The 23122-nt window shown below is 47.7% G+C and overlaps 1 protein-coding gene across 7 annotated transcripts in view; it reads right to left on the minus strand.

Moving 5' to 3' along the window:
* The window catches only part of RALYL (RALY RNA binding protein like), a 560777-nt gene that overhangs the window by 24423 nt on the left and 513232 nt on the right, over positions 1-23122 (minus strand). For all 7 annotated transcript variants that reach the window (XM_070392021.1, XM_070392019.1, XM_070392020.1 and 4 more), the window contains 2 exons: positions 17874-17987; positions 8510-8682 (listed from right to left, as the gene is read on the minus strand). In XM_070392021.1, coding sequence (XP_070248122.1) covers positions 8510-8682; positions 17874-17987 — 287 coding nt within the window. The remainder of the gene's footprint in view (positions 1-8509; positions 8683-17873; positions 17988-23122) is intronic.

Here is a 23122-nt window from a genome sequence, read left to right on the forward strand (position 1 = left end):
AGCTGCTGTGCAGGAGATACCCTTATGGGGCAGGATTTACTTCAGTGGAGCTTTGGTGCTCACCGAGTCTCCCCCTTGAGTGTGTCACTTATGGATGTGAAGAGTTGTAATCTGGTATAGTCTCACACTGACCACCGGGTACACTGGCTCTTGGGGGGTACAAAGTCAGCTGCAGCTTATTTGACAGGTTTTAGGCTGAGAAAGGACAGGCCATTCATATGCAAAAGCCACTGAACACAGCTTGGGTGGGGTTGTAAATTGGGTGGGGCGGGGTCTCAGGGAATCTCTAGGGCAGAGCAAACAGATATGGCTGCCAACAGATGGAAGTACATACCATGTTCATGGATTGGTAGAATCAACATCATTAAAATGTCCATACTACCCAAAGCAATCTATAAATCCAACACACTTCCCATTAAAATACCAATGGCATATTTCACAGACCTAGAATGAATGCTCCAAAAATTCATCAGGAATAAAAAAAGACCCTGAATAGCTGCAGAGATCCTGAGAAAGAAGAACAAAGTAGGTTGGATCTCAATACTAGATATCAAACTGTATTACAAAGTCACTGTTCTCAAAACTGCCTGGTACTGGCACAAGAACAGACATATAGATCAATGGAATAGAATAGAGAACCCAGTAATTGACCCGAGCCAATATTTCAATTAATATTTGACAAAGGAGGCAAGAACATACAATGGAGTCAAGACAGTCTCTTCAATAAATGGTGTTGGGAAAATTGGACAGATACATGCAAAAAATGAAACTAGACCACCGACTTACACCATACACAAAAATAAACTCAAAATGGATAAAGGACTTAAATGTAAGACGGGAAACCATAAAAATACTAGAGGAACCCAAAGGCAACAAAATCTCGGACATATGCTGAAGCAATTTCTTCACTGATACTGCTCCTAGGGCATTGGAAACTAAAGAGAAAATAAACAAGTGGGATTACATAAAAATAAAAAGCTTCTGCACAGCAAAAGAAATCATCAACAAAACAACAAGAAAGCCCACTGCATGGGAGAACATATTTGCCAATGTTATCACCGATAAGGGTTTAATCTCCAACATTTATAGGGAACTCATACAACTTAACAAAAGGAAGATAAACAATCCAATCAAAAAAATGGGCAAAGGACCTAAATAGACACCTTTCAAAAGAGGACATTCAGAAAGCCAAGAGACATATGAAAACATGCTCAAAGTCACTAATAATCTGAGAGATGCAAATCAAAACAGCAATGAGGTATCATCTCACACCTGTCAGAATGGCTATCATCAACAAATCAACAAACGACAAGTGCTGGAGAGGATGTGGAGAAAAGGAACCCTCGTGCACTTCTGGTGGGAATGCAGACTGGTGCAGCCACTGTGGAAGACAGTATAGAGTTTCCTCAAAAAACTAAAAATGGAACTCCCATTTGACCCGGTGATCCCACTTCTAGAAATATATCCCAAGAAACCAGAAACACCAATCAGAAAGGATATATGCATCCCTATGTTTATAGCAGCACAATTCACCATAGCTAAGATCTGAAAACAGCCTAAGTGTCCATCAGCAGATGAATGGATTAGAAAACTGTTGTACATCTACACAATGGAATAGTATGCTGCAGTAAAAAAGAAGAATTCTTACCATTTGCAACAGCATGGATGGAACTGGAGAGCATTATGCTAAGTGAAATAAGCCAGTCAATGAAATAAAAATACCACATGATCTCACTCATTTATGGATAATAAAGACCATTATAAACTGATGAACAAAAATAGATACAGAGGCAGAGCAGCATCAAACAGACTGTCAAACTACAGTGGGAAGGCTGGGGAGGGTTGGGGGGCGGGAGGGGGCGTAAGAGATCAACCGAAGGACTTGTATGCATGCATATAAGCATAACCAATGGACATAAGACATTGCGGGGTAGGGGAGGCCGGGGGAATGTCAAGGTGGGGGGGAAAGGAGACATATGTAATACTCTTTGTAATACTTTAAGCAATAAAACAAAAACAAAAAAAAAAAAAAAGAAATGGCCGCCAGTCAGCCCTACACTGGGGAGGTCTCAGCACAGGAACAACGATCACTGTGAGCACCTCTGTCTGGAAGAAAGCCACCCCCACATTCTTTCCCTGAAGCCAGACAGACCAGTTTCTCCTTGTATGTGTCTGGGTCCCCCAGAGCCTCACCAGGCACTGGAGCTCAGAGCAAGCAGAAACTTGTAAGTTCAGTTTGTTGTGCCAGCCTTTTAAGAGGAGGAGCTGGGTCTCCAGCAGCCTCTGTGTCACTGAGCCCCAATTTGCACTGGTTTTTACAGCCCATAGTTCTTACTGCCTGTAGGGACTTCTTTCCCCAGCTCTGGAACCCTGAGCTGGGGGCCTGGTGTGGGGCTGGGACCCTTTGCTCCTTTGTTCGGCTTCCATAGAGGCGATCTCCCTCCTGATTATAAAAGCGGCATACATGGGTGCCGGACCAGCCCATTCCGTGCCTCCGCACCTCCTACCAGTCTCAATGTGCTTTCTTCTTTACTTCTCTAGTTGTAGGACTTCCACTCAGCCAGCTTTCCGGTGGTTCTGGATGATAGTTGTTCTGTATTTTAGTTGTGATTTTGATGTGGTTGTGGGAGGTAGCAAGTACAGGTGTTTACCTATGCCGCCATCTTGGTTCCTCTGTCGGAGAGTCTTAAGCAGAATGACCTGCCCAGCTCAGGGCTAACAGGACCACACTGGCTGCTGCTTGGGGACCAGTGTGAAGAGGGACAGGGCAGAAGGGGGTGACCTGCACATGCTCAGGCAGAAGCTCCGTGGTGGGCTGGGTGGGGTCCAGTTTCAGGCGGTGGTGCTCTGGGCTCTGGGAGCTGACTCCAGCTTGGAGCTGGGGACAGGGCTTCATTCTCTGAGCTTTCATTTGAACCCCGGTGTGGTTTCACACTGGGACCTGAGAGAACCTGAGGGATCTGCCCCGGGGGCACCTTGGGGTACAAGTGCCCTTCCACAAAGCACACACACTGAGGGTGCCTGCTCTGCCCAGGCCTGTGCTAGACCATCACTCACACAGCGTTCCTGGGTCAGGCAGGGGTTGTCTCCTGTCACCCCAAGTTCTCTCTCCAGCAGCAGCTTCCTCCCAGCATCCTCACCATTTATACTTGGACTTGACTCTAAGTGAGATGATCAAAGGCACTGCAAGGTTTTAAGCCAGGGAGTGGCATGATCGGATGTAGAGTTTATATCGAGTTCTATTCTTCTTGTGTGGAGAATGGATTGTAAGGCTGACATGGAGATGGGACTAGCTTTGGGCTGTGATTTGGAGGTAGAATTAATGGGGAGGGTAGAGGAAATCAGAGGTAATGCTAGTCCTTTGGTTTTAATAATGGGATGATGACATTTTAAAAAAATATATTTTGAGTTTAGACAGGAATGGAGAGGGAGAGAGAGATAGAAACATCAAGGATGAGAGAGAATCATTGATTGATGCCTTCTGTATGCCCCCTACTGGGGATCAAGCTTGCAACCCAGGCATATGCCCTGACTGGGAATCGAACCCAGGACCCTCAGTCCCCAGGCCGACACTCTATCCACTGAGCCAAACCAGCTAGGGTTACATTTTTTTTTTTTTTTTTTTTTTTACTAGAATGAGGAAGACAGGAAAGGAATAAGTTGGCTGGAAAAACATCAAGACTGCCTGGCGTGTCACATTTCAGTTGTTCATTGGAGACCTATGAGGAAACAGGCATGTGAGTACTGGAGTCCAGACTTCCAGGGGATCAGGAATAGAAATCTAGATTTGGGAAGCTCTGGACTATAGATACTATTTAAAGCTCTGGTATAGAGTCCTCCAGCTCTGTAGTCAGTGTGGTGGTTCTCCAGCAGGTCTGAGATCAAAGCCCCAGCCAACCCGGTCACAGCAGACATTTCTGCAGGATTCCTTTCTGAGCACCTTGAAGATGAGCATCCAGACGCCACCCACACTCCTGGAGCTGGCAGGAAGGAGCCTGCTGAGGGACCAAGCCTGGGCCATTGCAGGTCTGGAGTACCTGCCCGCTGAGCTCTTCCCGTACCTGTTCGCCATGGCCTACCGTGGTGGAGGCCACCCCCAGCTACTGAAGGCATTGGCCCAAGCCTGGCCCTTCACTGTCCTCCCTCTGGGGGACCTGATGCTGCGTCCCCCTGATCATGGCCCAACCAGGGCCGCGGACTTAAAAGCCGTGTTTGAAGCGCTTGACGTTCTGCTTTTCCAGGAGGTTCGGCCCAGGAGGTGCAAACTGCGAGTGCTGGATTTAAGGAACAGGAGTGCAAAATTCTGGGATATGTGGCTTGGAGTCAGCACTGAGAATTGCTCACCGACCAGACCAGTGACTATGCACAGCTCCAGCCCCAACATGGAGCATCCCCTGGCTCCCTTGGAGGTGTTCCTAGACCTTGCCTTCGATGAAAGGGACCAGGATGAGATTTTCATGAACATCATCCAGTGGGCCCAGCAGAGGGAAGGGTCACTACACCTGCGCTGCAAGGCACTGAGCATTTCTGGGGTGCCCTTCCAGAGGGTGAGGAGGGTCCTGGATGGGGTGAGGCTGGACTGCATCCAGGAGGTGTATGTGAACTGCACCTGGGACCTGCCCACCCTGGGGACATTTGCTCTCTACCTGGGTCAGATGAGTAACCTGCAGACACTCTATCTCCCCCGCATCGATGTGTTGGCTGAGGAGAAAGAGGACGAAGAGTGGGAGGAGGAGGGGGAGGAAGAAGAACAATAGGAAGAGGAGCAGGAGTTGAGGGAGGAAGAGGAGTTGGAGAGGGAAGAGTGGAAGGAGCAGGAGTGGGAGGAAGGGGAGCAGGAGTGGGAAAGGCAGGAGCAGGAGGAGCAGCGATCTTTTTCCCAATTCTTCTCTCAGATGCTCAGGCTGGGGCACCTCCGGGAGCTCTACATGCGTTCTCCCTCCTTCCTCCCAGGCCGTCTGGACCAGATGCTCAGGTGCCTGCAGATTCCCTTGGACCAACTCTGTCTAATATATTGCCAGCGGCTGACCCATTCAGACCTGACACACCTGTTCCAGTGCCCAAACCTCAGGCAGCTGAAGATCCTGGATCTATTTGGCCTCAGCCTTGCAGATTTCAGTGAGCCCCTCCGAGCTCTGCTGGAGGCAGTGGCACCCACCCTCCAGGCCCTGGGTCTGAATAAATGTGGGATGGAGGACTCCCAAGTCGAGGCCATCCTGCCTGTCCTGAGCTACTGCCACCGGCTCAGACACTTCACCATCTATATGAACAACTTCCCCGTGGCCACCGTGGAGAAGCTGCTGCGCCACACAACCGGGCTGCGCAGTTTAGAGGTCGAGGTTTACCCCGTCCCCCTGGAGTGTTACAGGACCCAAGGGACTGTCAACCAGGAGAGACTTGCCCTGATCCATGCTGAGCTCACGGGGGTACTGAGGGAGTTAGGACAGCCCAGGACCATCTATCTTACCACCAAGCATCCTAGACATAAGTTTTATGAGGTGGCATTTTCATGGAGCCCGTGATGTGCCCCTGTAGTGACCCTGCTCACTGGGTGCACCCAGCAAAGGCTTCTTTCTGGGCCTTTGGAAGCTGAAACTTCGGACCGGGGTGCAGTATGCAGGGGGCACTTACGTTTCAGGTTCATGCTCAGTGTGAATGGGGCAAGGGAGGGACCCAGTCCGGGAATAGGATTGCAGGGGCAAAGGTTAGGGAGTTCATGGGACCTCAAAGGCAAAGTGTCCTACAATCAGAAACATGAATCTCATTTGCTTGGGGATGGGGAGAGGTATTTGGCCTCCAGCTGCATGTGTGGGAGTCAATCCTGGGGAGGATGGTTGTAAAGGAATGTTCAGAAATAAAGACTATTTCAAAGGCCTAAAAAATTAAAAATGACAACGGCCAACACAACAATTGCCAATCACTGTAAATGAATCAGAATTACAGTTTTGTTTTTTGTTTTTTACAGATCAGCAAAAAATATATATTTTGGTATGTCCCAGAATTATAGTAATTAGTTTATGTGTGCCATGAGATAAAAATGGTTGAGCCCTAGCCAGGAATCTCAGTTGGCTAGTGTATCATCCTAATACACCAAGGTTTTGGGTTTAATGCATGGTCACGGCAAATACAAGAATCAACCAATGAATGCATAGATAAGTGGAACAACAAATTGATGTTTCTCTCTCTTTCACTCGCTCTCCCTCTTCCTCCCTCCCTTCCTCTCTCCCTCTAAAAATAAAAAATAAAAAATTTTAAAAAAAGGTTGGCACTGCCAGCATGGCTCAGTGGTTGAGCCTCAACCTATGAACCAGGAGGTCACAGTTCGATTCCCAGTCAGGGCGCATGCCCAGGTTGCGGACTCGATCCCCAGTGTGGGGCGTGCAGGAGGCAGCTGATCAATGATTCTCTCTCATCATTGATGTTTCTATCTCTCTCTCCCTCTCCATTCCTCTCTGAACTCAATATTTTTTTTAAAAGAAAAAGGTTGAAAGTCACTGACCTAGGTGATGAATGGGAGAAGCATGATGACATAAATTACCACGAGTAGGCATGTTTGATGTAGCTGAAACCCTTGGGGATTTTTGCCATTGCTGCTGATAATAGCACACCAGATTATTCTAGTGAGGGGACTACTAAGTGATGCCAGGGAAAACCTAACATTACAATGAAGACACAGAGCCCTTGGGCTGTGTATCGAAAAGCTGCACCATGGCTGAGGCAGAGTTCTTACCACAGCCCATGAGACCCCTATGACCTGGGCACCTCCACTTCCATGACCAACCCTCCCCCATCTCGCCTAGGGCCTTTGCACTTGCTGTTCCCTCTGCCCAATATTCACATGCCATGCTCCCTCACCTTCCTCGGCCTCCGTTCTCATCACTTATTCAGGAGGCCTTCAGGAGTTTGCCGAAAACACAGCAACCCCCGCCCCCCATCTCTCCCTCTCCATGCCGGCTGTCCCTCACCCTGCTTCATTTTTCTTGTGGCACCTGTCATCATAGACTTATTTGTTTTCTATCTCCTGCCACTGAAATGTAAGTTATGTGGGAATAGCAGCGTTATGGTGGTTTTGTTTTTTGGTTTGTTTGTTTTTGCGATATTACATTCCCCAACAACTACATCAACACATATATTGAAAATGAATCCATGCCTGACCCATGCTATGTGCTCAAGAAAAAAAAAAAAAAAAATAAAGCTCTGGTATTTGAGGTCACCTTGGGAGAGTGTGCTGAACGAGGAGGTGGCCCATGACAAGGTCTGGGCTGCTCCAATGTTTACAATGGGGTCTGGAGGGAAAGTTACCAGCGGAGGAAACTGAGAATGAGCAACTGGTAACCAACTCTCAGGCAATTCTGCTGAGCAGTGAGTTAAAGCCAGAACAGAAGGTCAGCATTGGGATGGCGGCGGGGAGCCTGCAGGTGCCTGGGGAGAGCAGGAGTCTGACTGAACAGGCCGAGGAAACCTCTGCTGTGGAGGAAGTCCTTCCTGAGGAGAAGCCCCAAAACTTCGTCCCTCTTCATTCTGGTCCCTGCTCAACAGATTCCTAACATCAACACAATTCCAAGAAAGCTCCTTAAGTCCTTCAAACTGATAGTCTTTTGTAGAAGTAAGGGTGAATGTTAATGGCTGATCTTGGAAAAGTTTAAGTGAAGATGCTGTGCAATTTATACAGAGCTGGAATGTTAAAAACCAATATTGAGTTACATAAATAAAATATTGATGGGGTGATTATTCCATTGATGTTTGAGAGTTCACCACACACACACACACACACACACACACACACACTGTTATTAGCCAGCCCCTTAGGATAGAATACCTAATTTCATGGCTGATAAAATATAAGAACGAGCATGCTCCTCAGCATGTATTTACCAAGTCCCCGGCGTGTTATGGGGAAGAGGACATCTGGAGACGAGCAGTATAAGATGGCAACAGTGGGAACATAAAATGTGCAAAATGAAGTCTCAGCTAAGTCCCCAACTCATCAGACTGGCTACTCAGCAGCACACGCCCAGCTGATGGGACCGGCTGTGAGCCAGGGGGTCACCTCAGTGAGCGAGTGCAGGAAGGACGGCTGGCCTGTGGCTAGCAGAGACAGTCAGCTCAGTGGACATGGCTGGATAAGAGGGGCACTGGGCATCTTCCCGTAAGTGGTCTGTTACCAGGAGCTTATATCCACGTACAGTTGAAGTGAAATTCAACTGAATACACACAAGTTTGCTTTCATGATGGAGCATTTGGGAAAAAGAATCTTCCTTTTGGGACTTGAAGTATATCTAATCGCATGCATACTATTTCCATTTCTTCATGGGCTCCCTCGTGCTTTACGTTAGCAAAGATGTATTGAGCACTTATTCTGTGCAAAGCACTGGATTGACGTTGCTTTAAACAAATGCACAGAAGAAAGAAACTAGCCCCGAATATTGAATTTTTCTCCTAAACCGAAAGCTGCTGACATGCTGGTGCTGTTCCCAATGGGCATGGACACCACACATTTAGTTCCTACCAGCGCGTGGCCCCCATCTTCCTCGAAGTCCTCCTCTACGCCGTCAGTCATCTCCTCGCCGTCCGCGTCGGGCCCTCCTTCTGCAGGCTCCTCAGGAGAGTGGTCTGCATTCTCCGACACACATTCCTCTTGGATCAGCTCTATACTCTCTTCCAATTGTTTCTTTTGAGCTTCTGTGGGAAGGGAGGGGAGAAAGCAAATGATTACTACCTTGGGTTGCTCATGTGCCATTTGGACAAACCACTAGAAAAAAAAACAAACAAACAGTCTACAGAAGGTACACTACCGCTGAGCTGTGAGGAAGATAAGGTCCTGTGAATTTCAGTCAAATTTATTCAGTCATGTATAATATGTACATATGTCTATTTTACATGTATGCTTACTTATTTTTTAATGGAAATAGAGGAAATTGGGGAATCCAAATGATACTGGTAGATAAAGAATAAGGATTTACATAAATAGCCCAGCTGGTGTGACTCGGAGGTTGAGTGTCAACCAAGGAACCAAGAGGTTGCTGGTTTGATTCCCGGTCAGGGCACATGCATGGGTTGCAGGCTTGATCCCCAGTGTGGGGCGTGCAGGAGGCAGCTGGCCAGTAATTCTCTCTCATCATTGATGTTTCTATCTCTCTCTCCCTCTCCCTTCCTCTCTGAAATGAATAAAAAAATATACTTTAAAAAGATGTACATAAATAGATTGATCTTTCTGGCTATACAGGGTGGGGCAAAAGTAGGTTTAGTTTATTCTTGTATTATTTTTTTTATTAATGATTACATTATTTTCCATATGAACAACTGTAAACCTGCTTTTGTCCTTACCTGTATATAGTCCGTTCTAATAAGGATGTTCTCTCTGAGGAGAAAATATATAAAAAACGAGGGGATCAAGTGAAACACAGAGCTTGCTCATTGGAGGAAGGAGGGCAAGAATGCTCACTGACAGGTTCAAGCCTAATTGAGAAGGACAAAAGCTCACTGGGATAAAAAGCTCAGAAGCAGGTATGTCATCACTCAGACAACATGTCTAAGTGGATGATCCTTTGAAATTTTAGTCTAAGTCCTCTTGGCAGATGGGGTTCACCACACAGTTGAGAATCAAGCTCTGGTGTGGGGTGGCCTGAGCTCTGCATGGAGCAACCTCCTTCCCCAGCTTTGGGAAGCGGGCAGGAGTGAGAGCCCTCTATGAGTCTCAGCTCCTCAGCCTGCAAACAGGATCTCCACTGTGTAATTCCCAGGGTTGGAGCAGTAACTCAAAGTGCCTAGTAGAGTCCTTTGCAAACCATAAGTGCTCAACAGACAAAGCAGAGAAGGTCCCAGGAAGGCTCTAAAGTGGTTGTTGTAAGACTTCATATATCTACACTAATAAAAGACAAAGATGCTAATTGACCATACCTTCGCTATGCCCAAGCCACGCCCACCAGCCAATCAGAGTGGCTATATGCAAATTAACCAAACCAAGATGGCGGCCGGCAACCACGGAGCTGGAGCAAGCAGGAGGCTTGGTTGCCCTAGCAATGGAGGAAGCCAAGCTTCCCGCCTGCTCTGGCCGGCTGTGGCCTCCGCAAAAGGCAACAAAGTTTCAATTATAGAAGCTAAATAAATCCCAGATACCTGCTTCCAGCCAGCCTCCACTGGGAACTTGGGTGGCTGGGGCTGTGGCCAGCCTGCAAACAGCCATCAGCCCCTCACCCAGCATGGCCACACCCTCATGGAGTGAGGGTCCCTGCTGGGGAGCTTGGCCAGCCTGCAAACAGCCATCAGCCCCTCACCCAGGCTGGCCAGGCACCCCAGCAGGGTCCCCCACCCTCAAGGAGCTGTGGCCAACCTACAAACAGCCATCAGCTCCTCACTCAGGTAGGTCAGGCACCCCGGGGGGGACCCCCACCCTGAAGGGGCTGTGGCCAGCCTGCAAACAGCCATCAGCCCCTCACCTAGGCTGGCCACACCCTCATGGGGTAAGGGTCCCCACTGGGGTGCCTGGCCAGCCTGGGTGAGGGGCTTATGGCTGCTTGCAGGCTGGCCACAGCTCCTTCAGGTTGGGGGACCCCACTGGGGTGCCTGGCCAGCCTGGGTGAGGGACTGATGGCTGTTTACAGGCTGGCCAGGCACCCCAGTGGGGTCTCCCACCCTGAAGGGGCTGTGGCCAACCTACAAACAGCCATCAGCCCCTCACCCAGGCTGGCAAGGCACCCCAGCAGGACCCCCCAACCTGAAGGTGGTGTGGCCAGCCTGAAACTTCCCTCAGCCCCTCACCCAGGCTGGCCAGGCACCCCAGTGGGGACCTCCACCCTGAAGGGGCTGTGGCCAGCCTGCAAACAGCCATCAGCCCCTCACCTAGGCTGGCCACACCCTCATGGGTTAAGGGTCCCCGCTGGGGTGCCTGGCCAGCCTGGGTGAGGAGCTTATGGCTGTTTGCAGTCTGGCCACAGCCCCTTTAGGTTGGGGGACCCCACTGGGGTGCCTGGCCAGCCTGGGTGAGGGGCTTATGGCTGTTTGCAGGCTGGCCAGGCACCCCAGTGGGGTCCCCCACCCTCAAGGGGCTGTGGCCAACCTATGAACAGCCATCAGCCCCTCACCCAGGCTGGCAAGGCACCCCAGTGGGGACCCCCACCATGAAGGGGCTGTGGCTAGCCTGAAAACAGCCATCAGCTCCTCACCTAGGCTGGCCACACCCTCATGGGGTAAGGGTTCCTGCTGGGGGGCTGTGGCCAGCCTGCAAACAGCCATCAGCCACTCACCCAGGCTGGCCAGGCACCCGAGCAGGACCCCCACCCTGATCTGGGACACCCTTCAGGGCAAACCAGCCAGGCCCCACCCATGTACCAGGTCTCTATCCTATATAATAAAAGGATAATATGCAAATTGACCCTAACAGCAGAGCGACTGGGAATGACTGGTCACTATGACACACACTGACCACCAGGGGGCAGACGCTTAATGCAGGAGCTGCTCCCTGGTGGTCAGTGCACTCCCACAGGGGGAGCTCTGCTCAGCCACAAGCCAGGCTGAGGGATGCCAGCACAGCGGTGGTGATGGGAGCCTCTCCCGCCTCCTCAGCAGCGCTAAGGATGTCCGATTGTAGCTAGGCCTTCTCCCCACTGGCAAGTGGACATCCCCCGAGGGCTCCCGGGCTGCCAGAGGGATGTCTGACTGCCAGCTTAGGCCCATTCCCCAGGGGAGCGGGCCTAAGCCAGCAGATGGTCATTCCCCAAGGGGTCCCAGACTGTGAGAGGGCACTGGCTGGGCTGAGGGACCCTCCCTAGTGCACAAATTTTTGTGCACTGGGCCTCTAGTGTATATATATATATATATATATATATATATATATATATATATTAAATCTATAAAATTGTCATCCAAATCAAATAGGGAAATAAGGAGTTAAACTTAAAAAATGGTTTAATCTAGAGAAGAGGCTCCAAGTAGCTAGATGAAAAGAAAGGCAAATTAGGCAAAAGCTATAGACCCCAAACACCCCAAATTTAACTGCTATTGATCTGGAGCACATTAAGCTAAGTGAGATGAGTCAGACAGACAAAGACAAGCACTGTATGATATCACTTACATATGGACTCTAAAAGCCAAACTAGTAAAAACAGGGAGTAAAGTGGCAGCTTCCAGGGCCTGGGGGCAGGGAGAAGATGGCACATGTGCTCTTTAAGAGTATGAATTTGCAAGGAGTAGTAAGTAAGCCCTGGAGACCCATTGAGTATAGACAACAATATTGTATTATAGTCATCAAACTTGCTAAGAGACTAGATCTTAATGATTCTAATCACTAAAAAGAAATGATCACCTGATGGGGGTGTTAGCTACTCCTGCAATGGCCATTATATTACAATGTATAAATATATTCAATTAACATGTTGTACACCTTAAATTTATACCATGTGATATGTCAAATACATTTTAATAAAAAACAATCAAACACCCCCAAAGAAACAAAATCGCTAGGTTTCATTCATCTCATCTCCCTTCCACATATCACTGCCTTCTCCAGTTCCAGACCTTTAACCTAGGCACCCCCTGAGAAGAGGCTGTGAGGGGCAGACTGGTTTGATCAGTGAAAACTTTGGAATCCTTGCTGTGAAGCACACCTCCTGCTCTCCAGTTGCCTCAGCCATTGCTGGTCCTTGGACCACACGATGGATGTGGACACTCTGGTTTTGTCCCTACATTCTCTTTCTCCTAAGAGTGTTTTTGTACTTATCACCTGACCCCCGCAATTCTAGCCCCTCTAGGTGATCATTCTGCTTGTTCAACTGGCCCTCAAGCCCTGAGATGATATTTCAAGACAGAGATAGAAGTGGAGTTTGGGATTGGACAATTATTCCACTGGACAGGCCCAGTTACAGGTGAATTTTTCTCAACAAACACATACAATACTGTAAAAATACTTTATCTCCCTTATGATTTTTTACTAGCATTTTCTTTTCTCTAGACTATTTATTGTAAGCATACAGCGTATAATACATATAACATGCAAAATACATATTAATCAACTGCTTGTATTATTAATAAGACTTCAGTCAACAATAGGCTATGATAGTTAAGTTTTTGACAGGTCACAAGTTACATGTGTATCTTTGACTGTGTGGGGGTCAGTGTCTCTGACCCTGTACATTGATAATTGTTCCAAGTCTTACAACCTTTCCTAAAGCAAAACTTTCTCAATTTCAGGTCATTGTGTTTATTTTTTGTTAATAGATGGACTCTTGCTTAAAGTTGATATTATATTGGGATGTTTTGGTCTAGCATACCCATGTCTTCTCTGGTGGTTTTAGAAATATTGGTTTGAGAACTTTCACTTTTTGATATTGGAAGTGATGTTCTTTTTTTCCCCTCTAGAAAAATCTCCAGCTGCAGCAGCATGGTGGATTTTCAGAGCCTCCCAGGGCCAAACCTTGAAGGTGTGCAGCCGGCATTGGGCTTTGGGTCTGAATTGCTCAGTTGTCTTTGGGGCTAAAGCTGACTTTGCTGATCCTGCTCTGAATGTGATCCCTGCTGCTTTGGATCACTGACAACTGGACCAAAGGCTCTGGCAATTCATCCTACTGCTGTCCTTTGTCTCATTCCTGTTGAAGTTTCCTTGAAACTTGAGCTGTCCCACCCTGCCTGCAGTATGCAAATTAGCCACCATCTTTGTTGGCAGTTAATTTGCATATCTCGCTGATTAGCCAATGGGAGGCGTAGCGAAGGTATGGTCAATTACCATGTTTGTCTATTATTAGATAGGATTCTGTTCAAAGGTTTAGGAAGACGAGGGTATTTTAGCTCCTTTTAAATATTTCATTGGCTGTTACCTTCACAAGGGATTGGACATTAAGCTCGGTTTCAGGGGACATAAAAGGGGAACTGAAACGAGTGAAAGCAGCAGACATTTGGTTCAGAAGAGCGGACCCTTCCACAGGCGCCTGAGACCCCGGTATGAACAGGGACCACGTGACTAACATCAGTGCGTGCCCGGGGGGCACCCATACACTAGCTGGCTGAGCAGCGCACCCATGCACAGCTGCAGCAGGACTGAAGTCTCATGTTTCCAAAGAAGTCATGTATTTTGACATTTATTTATAATCTTCCATTTTTGTACATTGATGTTCATAAAAAAAAACTCTATCCTTTACCAAGCACATGGGAAGATGGATGTATCCAATGGGACTCTGGCCTGTGACCGCTCTCATGCTTCGGTCTAACATTATCATAAACATGACCTATGCCCACTGGGACTGGCTGAGAGAGACTGGCTGGCCATTTATTAGCCATTCCCCCAAGGATAAAGTGGAACTAGATAATGTCTAATTGCCCTTTCATAGCAAAGACTGGATGCCTGGCATGCGATTTTTTTTTTAAAGTGTGGCCACCCATGGAGTAATTGTGCCCATTGTTTTTCCCGTTCTCTCTGTACACCCTTTTGGGTCGTTCAACATCACCATGTAAACTACATAACACTTGTGCTATTCATATGTGGCAATTTATGTGTGGAATAAAGCACATTTTTAGGCTAAACTGATGTTAAGGGTTATTTATTGTTTTCAATAAATAGTCAGTATATCCCAAAATTGTTACCTGAATTATTCAATGGAAAAAATAACACAAGCGTGGTGGATTCATAGCAATTATAATTTAAAAGTTGGGACTACTTTTGAGGCCACGATCCCTCCGTCTAGCTGACGCGGGAAGGGCTGGAGACCCTGAGAGCAGTCAGACGTGCTCCCGCTGGGACGAGGTGGATGGCGGGGGGAGAGCAGAGAGAAAGAGAAGCCCGGCCTTGTTCTGGGAGGTTTCCAAGCTCAAAGAAAGAGCACGTGTACCACGCAAGTCTCTGCTGGAAGCTGTTTAAGGTGCAGAGAATCCAAAATGTTGTAATGATACTTCAGCACATGGACTCCTGACGGTTAGGGATTCACTCCCAACAACACAGAAGAAGGCCTGTGCAGCCTGAACCCAGCCACGCGGGGAGTGGGGATGGGGGGGAGGAGGGAGGAGGCACACGTCCCCCCCACCCCCCATCTCCTTCCTGCCTCTGCCTTTGCCCTGAGAACTGTCATCATCTAACGATGTAAATTGGGAATGAGAGACGAATAAAACAGCAACAATAAAAGTCAATGTTAGCTACCAAATAATTAGTTTGCAACCAAATAAGTATTAAAACGAGTGCCCCTGAATATTAATAAGGAGATATTGAGTCTTTTAAAGAATTTTACTGTATTTCTCTCTACTTTCTATAATGTAGGGTTGACTCTTTTCATACAACCCTGTTTTTTTTTTTCATAAAAATATATAGAAAATGATCGTCTTATCTCTATAAAAATGAATGCAGTTCAGGAGACAAATGGCAAAAGAAAAAAATTAGCAATTAAATAATTCCACTTTCTCCCCAACATGGGAAAGGAAGGAGGCAAGCCCATCAAAGGACCAAGCCCGTCGCTTAAGAAGCAACGTCTCTGACGGGAAGCTTGGACTCGTGCCGGCCGCTAATGAAAGGAGGCGCGCGCGCATTGGGCCTGGTGTCCCCTCGCAGACACCTGCACGGGCACCGCCAGCCTGGCAGGATGGGCTGAAGCAGCACAGTTTCCTCGTGGAGGTGGTCTGGATTTAAACGAGTTCTCCACAACCCTTTCAGCTGAAGTGGAAATTGGTTGTCAAAGTCCTTCGCTGCAGGGGTTGTTTTACATAATAACGAATTTCACAGACGTTCCTTGAAGGAAAACACTGATTCAGGGATGTCCTGGGATATTTTTGTCCGGAAATGCTTTTGATTTCTGCCCCAGATGGCATGTGACAAACTCCCTCCAGCCTACATTTCTCCAGCGAGCGGGTCAGGCAGCGAATCTCTGCTCAGCAGAAAATACATTTGAAATAGAAATTTTTAATAAACGTGAGTCTACTTCCTCTCTCATTTGTCATCCATATGAACTAAGACGTGGTCAGGAGCTGCACGTGGTGAGAAGTCGGGCTACAGGAACCTGTGGAAACACTCCTTGGCCAGAATGTCGGCTCCCACCAGCCCCAGGTCTCTCTGATCAGAGCCTTTACCCTTCGCAGGGACTGGTCATTCCTCACAGTGGGAGGCACCGCCCTGTCCTCACTGTGAGTGAGAAACAGGCTCAGGCAGAGGCAGGGTCTGGGCGGATTGCACCAGAGCTCATTCCTGTTTTCCAGAGGCCCCACGTGCCTCGTGAGCCGGGCTGCTTGGTCCTTACCCAGCGACACGGTCAACATCAGGCCAGATGCTGTGTCGGAGCCCAGGGCCCACATCCCTGCAGGTTCTCCCCAAGGAGGAGCTTCCCAGGCAGCCGCAGGGCAGTGACACCCTGGGATGAGGCCCTGGTGGGACCTGAGATTGACACTACAGATGGGAAAGTGATAGGGGGGCTTATAATCTGATAGATAGAGCACCTGAATTCATCTGAGAAATAATCATGTTATTTTAAATCTTAGAGCACATGTACTCATGTGAATAGGGTTAAGTTTTTCTTAAGTTTACTTTTCAAGGCCTATTCCAAGCAATGGAGTAGGTGACTCAAACCTGATAAGCATGGTCAGGTGGACCCACCAGGAGTCAAAACATCATCTTGTCAACATCATCTCATCACCTGATGACAAGGACAATAGCTGACTTCTGTGGACCCCCAGGACTGCACGCCTCACCCCAGCCCCTTCCCCTTTACAACCCTGTCCCCTGCACCCGCTGGGAGGCAGGATATGATGCTTGTAAGGGCCCTGTCTTCTTGGCTGGCTGGCCTGCTCAGTAAACGCCTTACGTGATTCAACCCGGCCTTCGTTACTGGACACAGCGACAGGCAGCCCGAGCCCACCGGGGGTTTCCCGGTAACAAAAGGACAGTGGACTCACCCACAGACCCGGGCTTGAGACCTGGGCTGCCACTAACTGGCTACGTGGCCATGGAAAAGTCTGTCTGCCTCGACCCTCTGCTTTCTCCTCGTGGAAGTGAGGGGCTGGATCGGAGCAATGGCTTTCAAAACTGTATTATTATTTTTTCAAATGAAACGTTTTGCAAACGAAGTCATAGATTGAGTCCCAGTGGATAAAACAGATGGAGGCGACGCTGTCTGCCTGGGAGCAGAGGCTGGGCTGGAGGACTGGTCGCCCGCTTTTACCACCTTATCTCGTCTCAAGGGGCCTCGGAGGGTCTGAGGCTGCACAACACAGTGTCAGCCTGGGCACCGGCCACCTCCAGGCTCACCCCAGTTCTCACATTCTGTGATTCTAAGCGATAGCGTGGCCACAGAAAAAGGGCACTAACATTGCATGAAAAGGGACTGGAACCAAGGTCAGGGCTGACGATTCAGAGCCCAGAGACATGACAGTGAAACTGTAATCAACGACTTGGCTGGTGGCCAGAGACACTGTGGTGGTGAGTTCTGAACTGGGTCCTGAAATCTCAGAGTCACAGCGAGGCAGGAGTTGGGCTTTGTGATCATGACCTTGAAATCCAGTCAATGTTGCTGCAGTTAATTTAATGACGTATGAATTGTACTTTTAGCCTGATAGCATTAGCCATGAATTGACTTTATTTTCTTAAAGGTTACTTGATATCGAGCTATAAACTTCCAAGGACAATCACACCACTACTTATTAGCATCAACATACTTTTCATTTTTCCCTTTTGTGAATATATGAATTTTAGACAAATTGGCTCATGTTCTCTGAAAAGTAAAAGACTGGATCTCCCTGTTGTAACTCTAGTTGACAGACTTCACAGTGAATCTGCCTTAAACTCTATGAAGCCTGCCCCTGGCCCTAGCCCCGCCCTTGGCCCCGCCCCGCCCAGGCCCCTGGGCCTGCCTGTCTAGGTGATTGACAGTGTCGCTGATTTCATTCCCACAAGTCTGTTCACTTACCCGCCTCTGCCTTCTGCTGCTTCTCAATCTTCTCCAGGCGCCCTAGCAAGGAGTCGATTTTAGTTTTGATCTGCGTTAACTCTTTCTTGATTGTCTGTAACTCATCCGATTTCACTGGAAGGGGAAAAGGGACAGAAAGGACAGGAAGTCAAAGGCCAGGACTCCGCACGCACCTCACGGACACGCTGTGTTTCCCCCAGACGCTGTCAAATCCCAGGACGCTTTGGAGTCCCATCAGCTCTGACTGCCTCCAGCTCCCCCCACACCGAGGACTTGATCACACAGTGATTCTCCAGGATGGGAGCCGCTGAGGTGTCTTCTCACCGATGTGGTGCAGAGGTGGTGGGATCTAGAAATAGTCTGTAAAATAGCTGACACTAAATTCAGTTTGGCAAATAGTTGAGTAACTCTTAGATGGACTCAGATTGAGGGAGGATTCAATCCTGACAGGTGTGTTAATAATGATACTTTTAGGACTACATCGTGACATATATTTTAGCCATCAGCGATATTTTTAATCCAGTTCTTTGGTGATTGGTTGGAACCAGAATATCACACTTTCCCCCTAAAATGTCTTAGATGCTAGAGAAGTCTCCCAACTTACAGAACGCTTGTACTTGACTTTTTAAAAAGGAAACCGAGGCAGTGAGCTGTGCCGGTCCCTCTGAGCCCTGACTCCAGAGGAAGGAAATTCACTGATGTTCCCACTGCCAGTTTCACTCGGATGGCTTTCATGCTGGGTTTTTTGCTGTTTACTATGGCTTTAAAGATAAAAGGTAAGACTAATAGAAGATTGACAACTTTCCATTTTGTCAAGTAAGGATGTTAAAAAACAACAATTATAACAAGCATCCTACGATCGACTATAGTTAGAAAGAAAAGGGCTTAAGAAAAGGACAACCTCATATTGACCAAACACTCCTTTAAATGAAACATGTTTATGATCATGAAAAATCCACTGCGCCACCCTTATCTTCCCATTTTGATGAGAACGTTTGGAAATGCTGTCAGGGACCCACAGAAACCTGAGCCTGAAGATGTTGAAGCTGGCGCTGTGGGAGCCACACCTGCCTGTGAGCTTCACGGTGCTGGGGGCGCGGGGGGGGGGGGGGGGGGGGGGCGGGGGGGGCTCTGTGTCCCAGCAGAGAGCTATGCTCAGGGTCTGGGGCACAGTCCTGGCCACGTAGCTCAGTTGGTTAGACCGTTGTCTTTATACACCAAGGTTGTGGGTTCAATATCCAGTTAGGTCACATACAAGACTCAATCGACCAACGAATGCATAACTAAGTGGAACAACATGAAACAACAAATTGATGTTTTTCTCTCTCTCCATTCCTCTCTCTAAAATCAATCAATAAAAATTTTTAAAAAGGTCTGGGGCACAGATCTTGATATCAGGGACTATCCTTCTCTGTCACTTTCCGTTCAAATTTATTATGATTTGAACTTGGCCATTCCCCAGAAATTTCAGAAAAAAACCCTGAGTGTTTAGATTGCTTCTTCAGTCTTCAGGAAATTTATTGTAAATAACAAAAACTGAATGCAACCTATGTTTGCTTGAAATAGGGCTGTCTGTCAACTCAGATATGTCATATAATATACATGATAAATTATGCATTAATGTACACTAATCGCTCAAAGGAAGAAAGACTTTCTCCAATATGAAAATGAGAAAACTTTTCCATTATAAATCATAAATTTTTCATAAAAAACAGATTTTTACTTATAATGCAGTCATTGGTAAAATAAAAGCTGCAAGAATCAGGGACCCCTGGAGTGTTCCTAGTCTGAAGAACCCAAATGAAAGCAGAAGAGTTTAAAGTAGAGAATTGCTCCTTATGTCCATCATTTCAAAGGCATAAAGTTGCCGTTGCTGAATTGCAGCTCAATTTGAAAAACATCGTCTGTCTCAAGTTCGAATGGATTCTGCTTTGAAGAATGAGTTCCACTCCTTTTGATGAAAGCACCCCATGTAGTTTTACTTAAACCTATCGAATGTAATAGAAAGTAGTTTGTAACACTAGCTTCGGTGCCGGGCGCTGAGGCTGGGGCTGTGGCTGGGAAGTAACAGATTTCTCCGTAAGTGGAGCCACTCTGCCGCTCGGGAATGCAATTGACTAATTTTACTTTATCTCCTTAAGAAACAGAAACAAATTAACCACCAATGATCAGTTTTATACAAACTACCTTACATACCAACAAGGCACCTGGACTCAGCAGTAGGAACTTGTAAGTGTGAGGGGAAAGGTTTGCTTTGCCTGGACTCATGCCCAGCTCTGGGGGACCCTCTGACCACAGCGGGGTCGCTGTGAAATCTGACCAATTGGCCAGGACATTGGAGCTCAGAGAAAACAGGGGTGGAGCCAGCCAGCTCTGCCTCTTTCCTGCCCCACCAGAGCAGGCGGTGGGTGCGGCCTGTGCGGTGCCCCACCTCTTTCTTGGATGCGAGCGCAGGCGCTCCCATAGACCGGCTGGTTCCCTTCTTATGCCTGCATTCCAGAGGACCCTGCCACGAGCCACCTCTGGCGATGTGCTTCTCTCTCACTCTTTTCTGCCTTTTTTCTACCTTTTTGGTTCCTGTTAACAATTTCCCTACCGCTTGGTGGGTGACATTCATTCCCGGTTTTTACCTACCCCGTCAATATTGTACAACGGCAGTTTTCTAAACTTAGAATTTTCAAAATCTTTGCAACTTTGATTTCTGATATTTTTCCCAAAAAACAAAAGTTAGTTCAGAATTCAGGCGAGCCTTGGGTCCCAAGCGCCCTGTGCCTGCTTCCTTTTCCCCGCGGGCGGCTTTTCTCTCCCCGTGTGTCCTCTCTGCACCCTCCCCTGGGCTCTGCGCTCCTCTGCCCAGCTCTGGAGTGGGACCTGTAGAGACTTACTTACAAGTCATGTGTTTCCTGCTGGAAATCCCAACTGTCCCAACTCCCATAGGAAAAAAGCCAGAAACACTCACACGCACCAACCCCACTCTTCAGGCTGGTACACGGGGTCTCTCCGAAGACAGCCCAGGTGTGCCGCCCGTTGCCTTTTGGGCAGACCCTGCACTTGAACAGCACAGCTGCGCCTCTCAGCCAGCCTGGGGCCTCCAGACCAGCTCCCCGCTGCGCCCCTGGGAGTCACCCCAGCAGCAGCTCAGAGCAGGCTCATCCCAGCTCCCACCTCTGCCTGAGCGCCTTGCTGTAAGGACTCACTGAGATACAGCATTTAGAACCCCGAGCGTCTCGCTCGCATCAGCAGGCCAGTTGGTGGTAGAGGCAGAAGACGCTATTTTACCACATTTCGTACCGCTCACGAGTGTTCTCGTTTTTCACGCCCATGGAAAAGGAGTGAATCTAGATACTTACGTAAATTTTGTTTGGTCCCTCTTCATAGAGGAAAATGTTTTACGCAGTACCATATGTTAAAAAAGTACTAGGAACTTTAATTGTTTAATTGTTTAATTGTCTTTGTAAATAAAAATGTTATAATTATTGAAAATCAACACCTAAAGTGCATTATGATGATTTAAATAACGTGCAGTTTGCCCAAAAACGTACAGTCCCTGGTGTATGTCTTAGAGATTTCTATGCGGTACGCAGTGTGTTATTAAGTACTATTATTTTTATTATTTACATGCCTCTCCAACAAAAACGCTCTCTCCCCACGAACATGTCTGTCAAATACCCCACCTGCCTTTCAGGAACCACATTCTGTCTTTTCTGACCTGTGAATTCTTCCCGGACTAGCCTGCTGGAGGGCGTGTCTCGCCCGTCTGTTTCATGGCGTCTCACAGGTGCTCCTGGGCGCCTTGCTGCGGACTCCCTCATGTCCCTCCTCATGTTGAACGTGGGCTCCTGAGAGTGCCGCTCCGGCTCTGCGCTGGAGGGCGTGGGGGCTGCTTGGGGATGTTTCCTGGGTTTGGGCCAGCTCCTCCTCTTCCTCACTGCGAGGCTCCTGCTCCCAGGAGGCCCTGGGCTTCGAGGTCTGTCCTCCTTAATTTAACATGATATGAACGTCTAAGAAGAAACCCTAACTCAGATTAGCACCGAATAGAAACTTCTTCCCTTTGTCATCTTAAACCAGCTCTGTGAAAATTATTCCGATTCCTGATTGACATAGTATTGTGATCTCTGACAATATTACATTTTAGAAAGAAAAAATTATGGGCGGTTGTCTAAAGTAAGACATATTAATGGATTTATGCCATCATAGGCTCTCAACAACAAAATGAATGGAGAGAGGGCATCCATTTCCCATTCCTTCTTTCCTTACTCCCTCCCTCCCTCTCTCCCTCTCTTTCTCCCTCCTTCTCCCCTTCCCTTCCTTCCTCCCTCCCTCCCTTCCTTCCTCCCTCCCTCCCTCCCTCCCTCCCTCCCTTCCTTCCTTCCTTCCTTCCTTCCTTCCTTCCTTCCTTCCTTCCTTCCTTCTTTCCTTCCTTCCTTCCTCTTCTCCCTGACCCCTCCCCCCAATCTTAAGCACATCTTAAACACAGTAAGAAATTAGCAAATGCCAGACAATCTGTAGGTATTGTACTCAGGTATGGTCACTGCAAGTCCAGCTCAGCTTTGCGTGTGTGCTGGCCACTAATGGAGCTGACTGCCTAATTTGAGGCTTGATAGCCAAGCAGGAAGTGCAGAGAGAAAATGACATGGAAGTAGCCCTTTCCTATTTATCAGAAGCACTATAACAAAAAATAAGAAAAGAACGCCTGCCTTTGGCAAACACCAATTTGCATTTTTTCCCAGTTCCCCTTGACTCTTAAAATCCAAACTTCTTGTATTTAAAGACACATCACATTGACTGTAGCACATTATTCATGTAGAGTATGAGCTAGCAAGAGTCAGGAGTAGTTCTCTTCCTAAGAGTAATACTGAAGCCTGGCTGGTGTTGCTCAGTGGTTGAGTGTCGACCTATGAACCAGGGGGTCAAGGGTCAATTGCCAGTCAGGACACATGCTCAGGTTGCAGGCTCAATCCCCAGTAGAGGGCGCGCAGGAGGCAGCCAATCAATGATTCTCATCATTGATGTTTCTATTTCTCCCTCTTCTCTCCCTCTCCCTTCTTTTCTGAAATCAATAATTTTTTTTTTAAAAAAGAATACTACCAAATACTTTTTTTTAAATCTTTAATTTCTTTATTGGTTAAGGTATTACAAATGTGTCCTCATCCCCCCACTAACCCCCAACCCCTCTGAATACTTTTAATCAACATGCTGTTATACAATTATTGATATAGGAATGCTGGGTGCTGGGGACAGTTAGATCT

The sequence above is a fragment of the Myotis yumanensis genome, unplaced genomic scaffold, assembly GCF_028538775.1.
Source record: "Myotis yumanensis isolate MYYU_CA2020_CCGP unplaced genomic scaffold, mMyoYum1.0.hap1 SCAF_15, whole genome shotgun sequence".
In the NCBI taxonomy this organism is placed as follows: Eukaryota; Metazoa; Chordata; class Mammalia; order Chiroptera; family Vespertilionidae; genus Myotis; species Myotis yumanensis.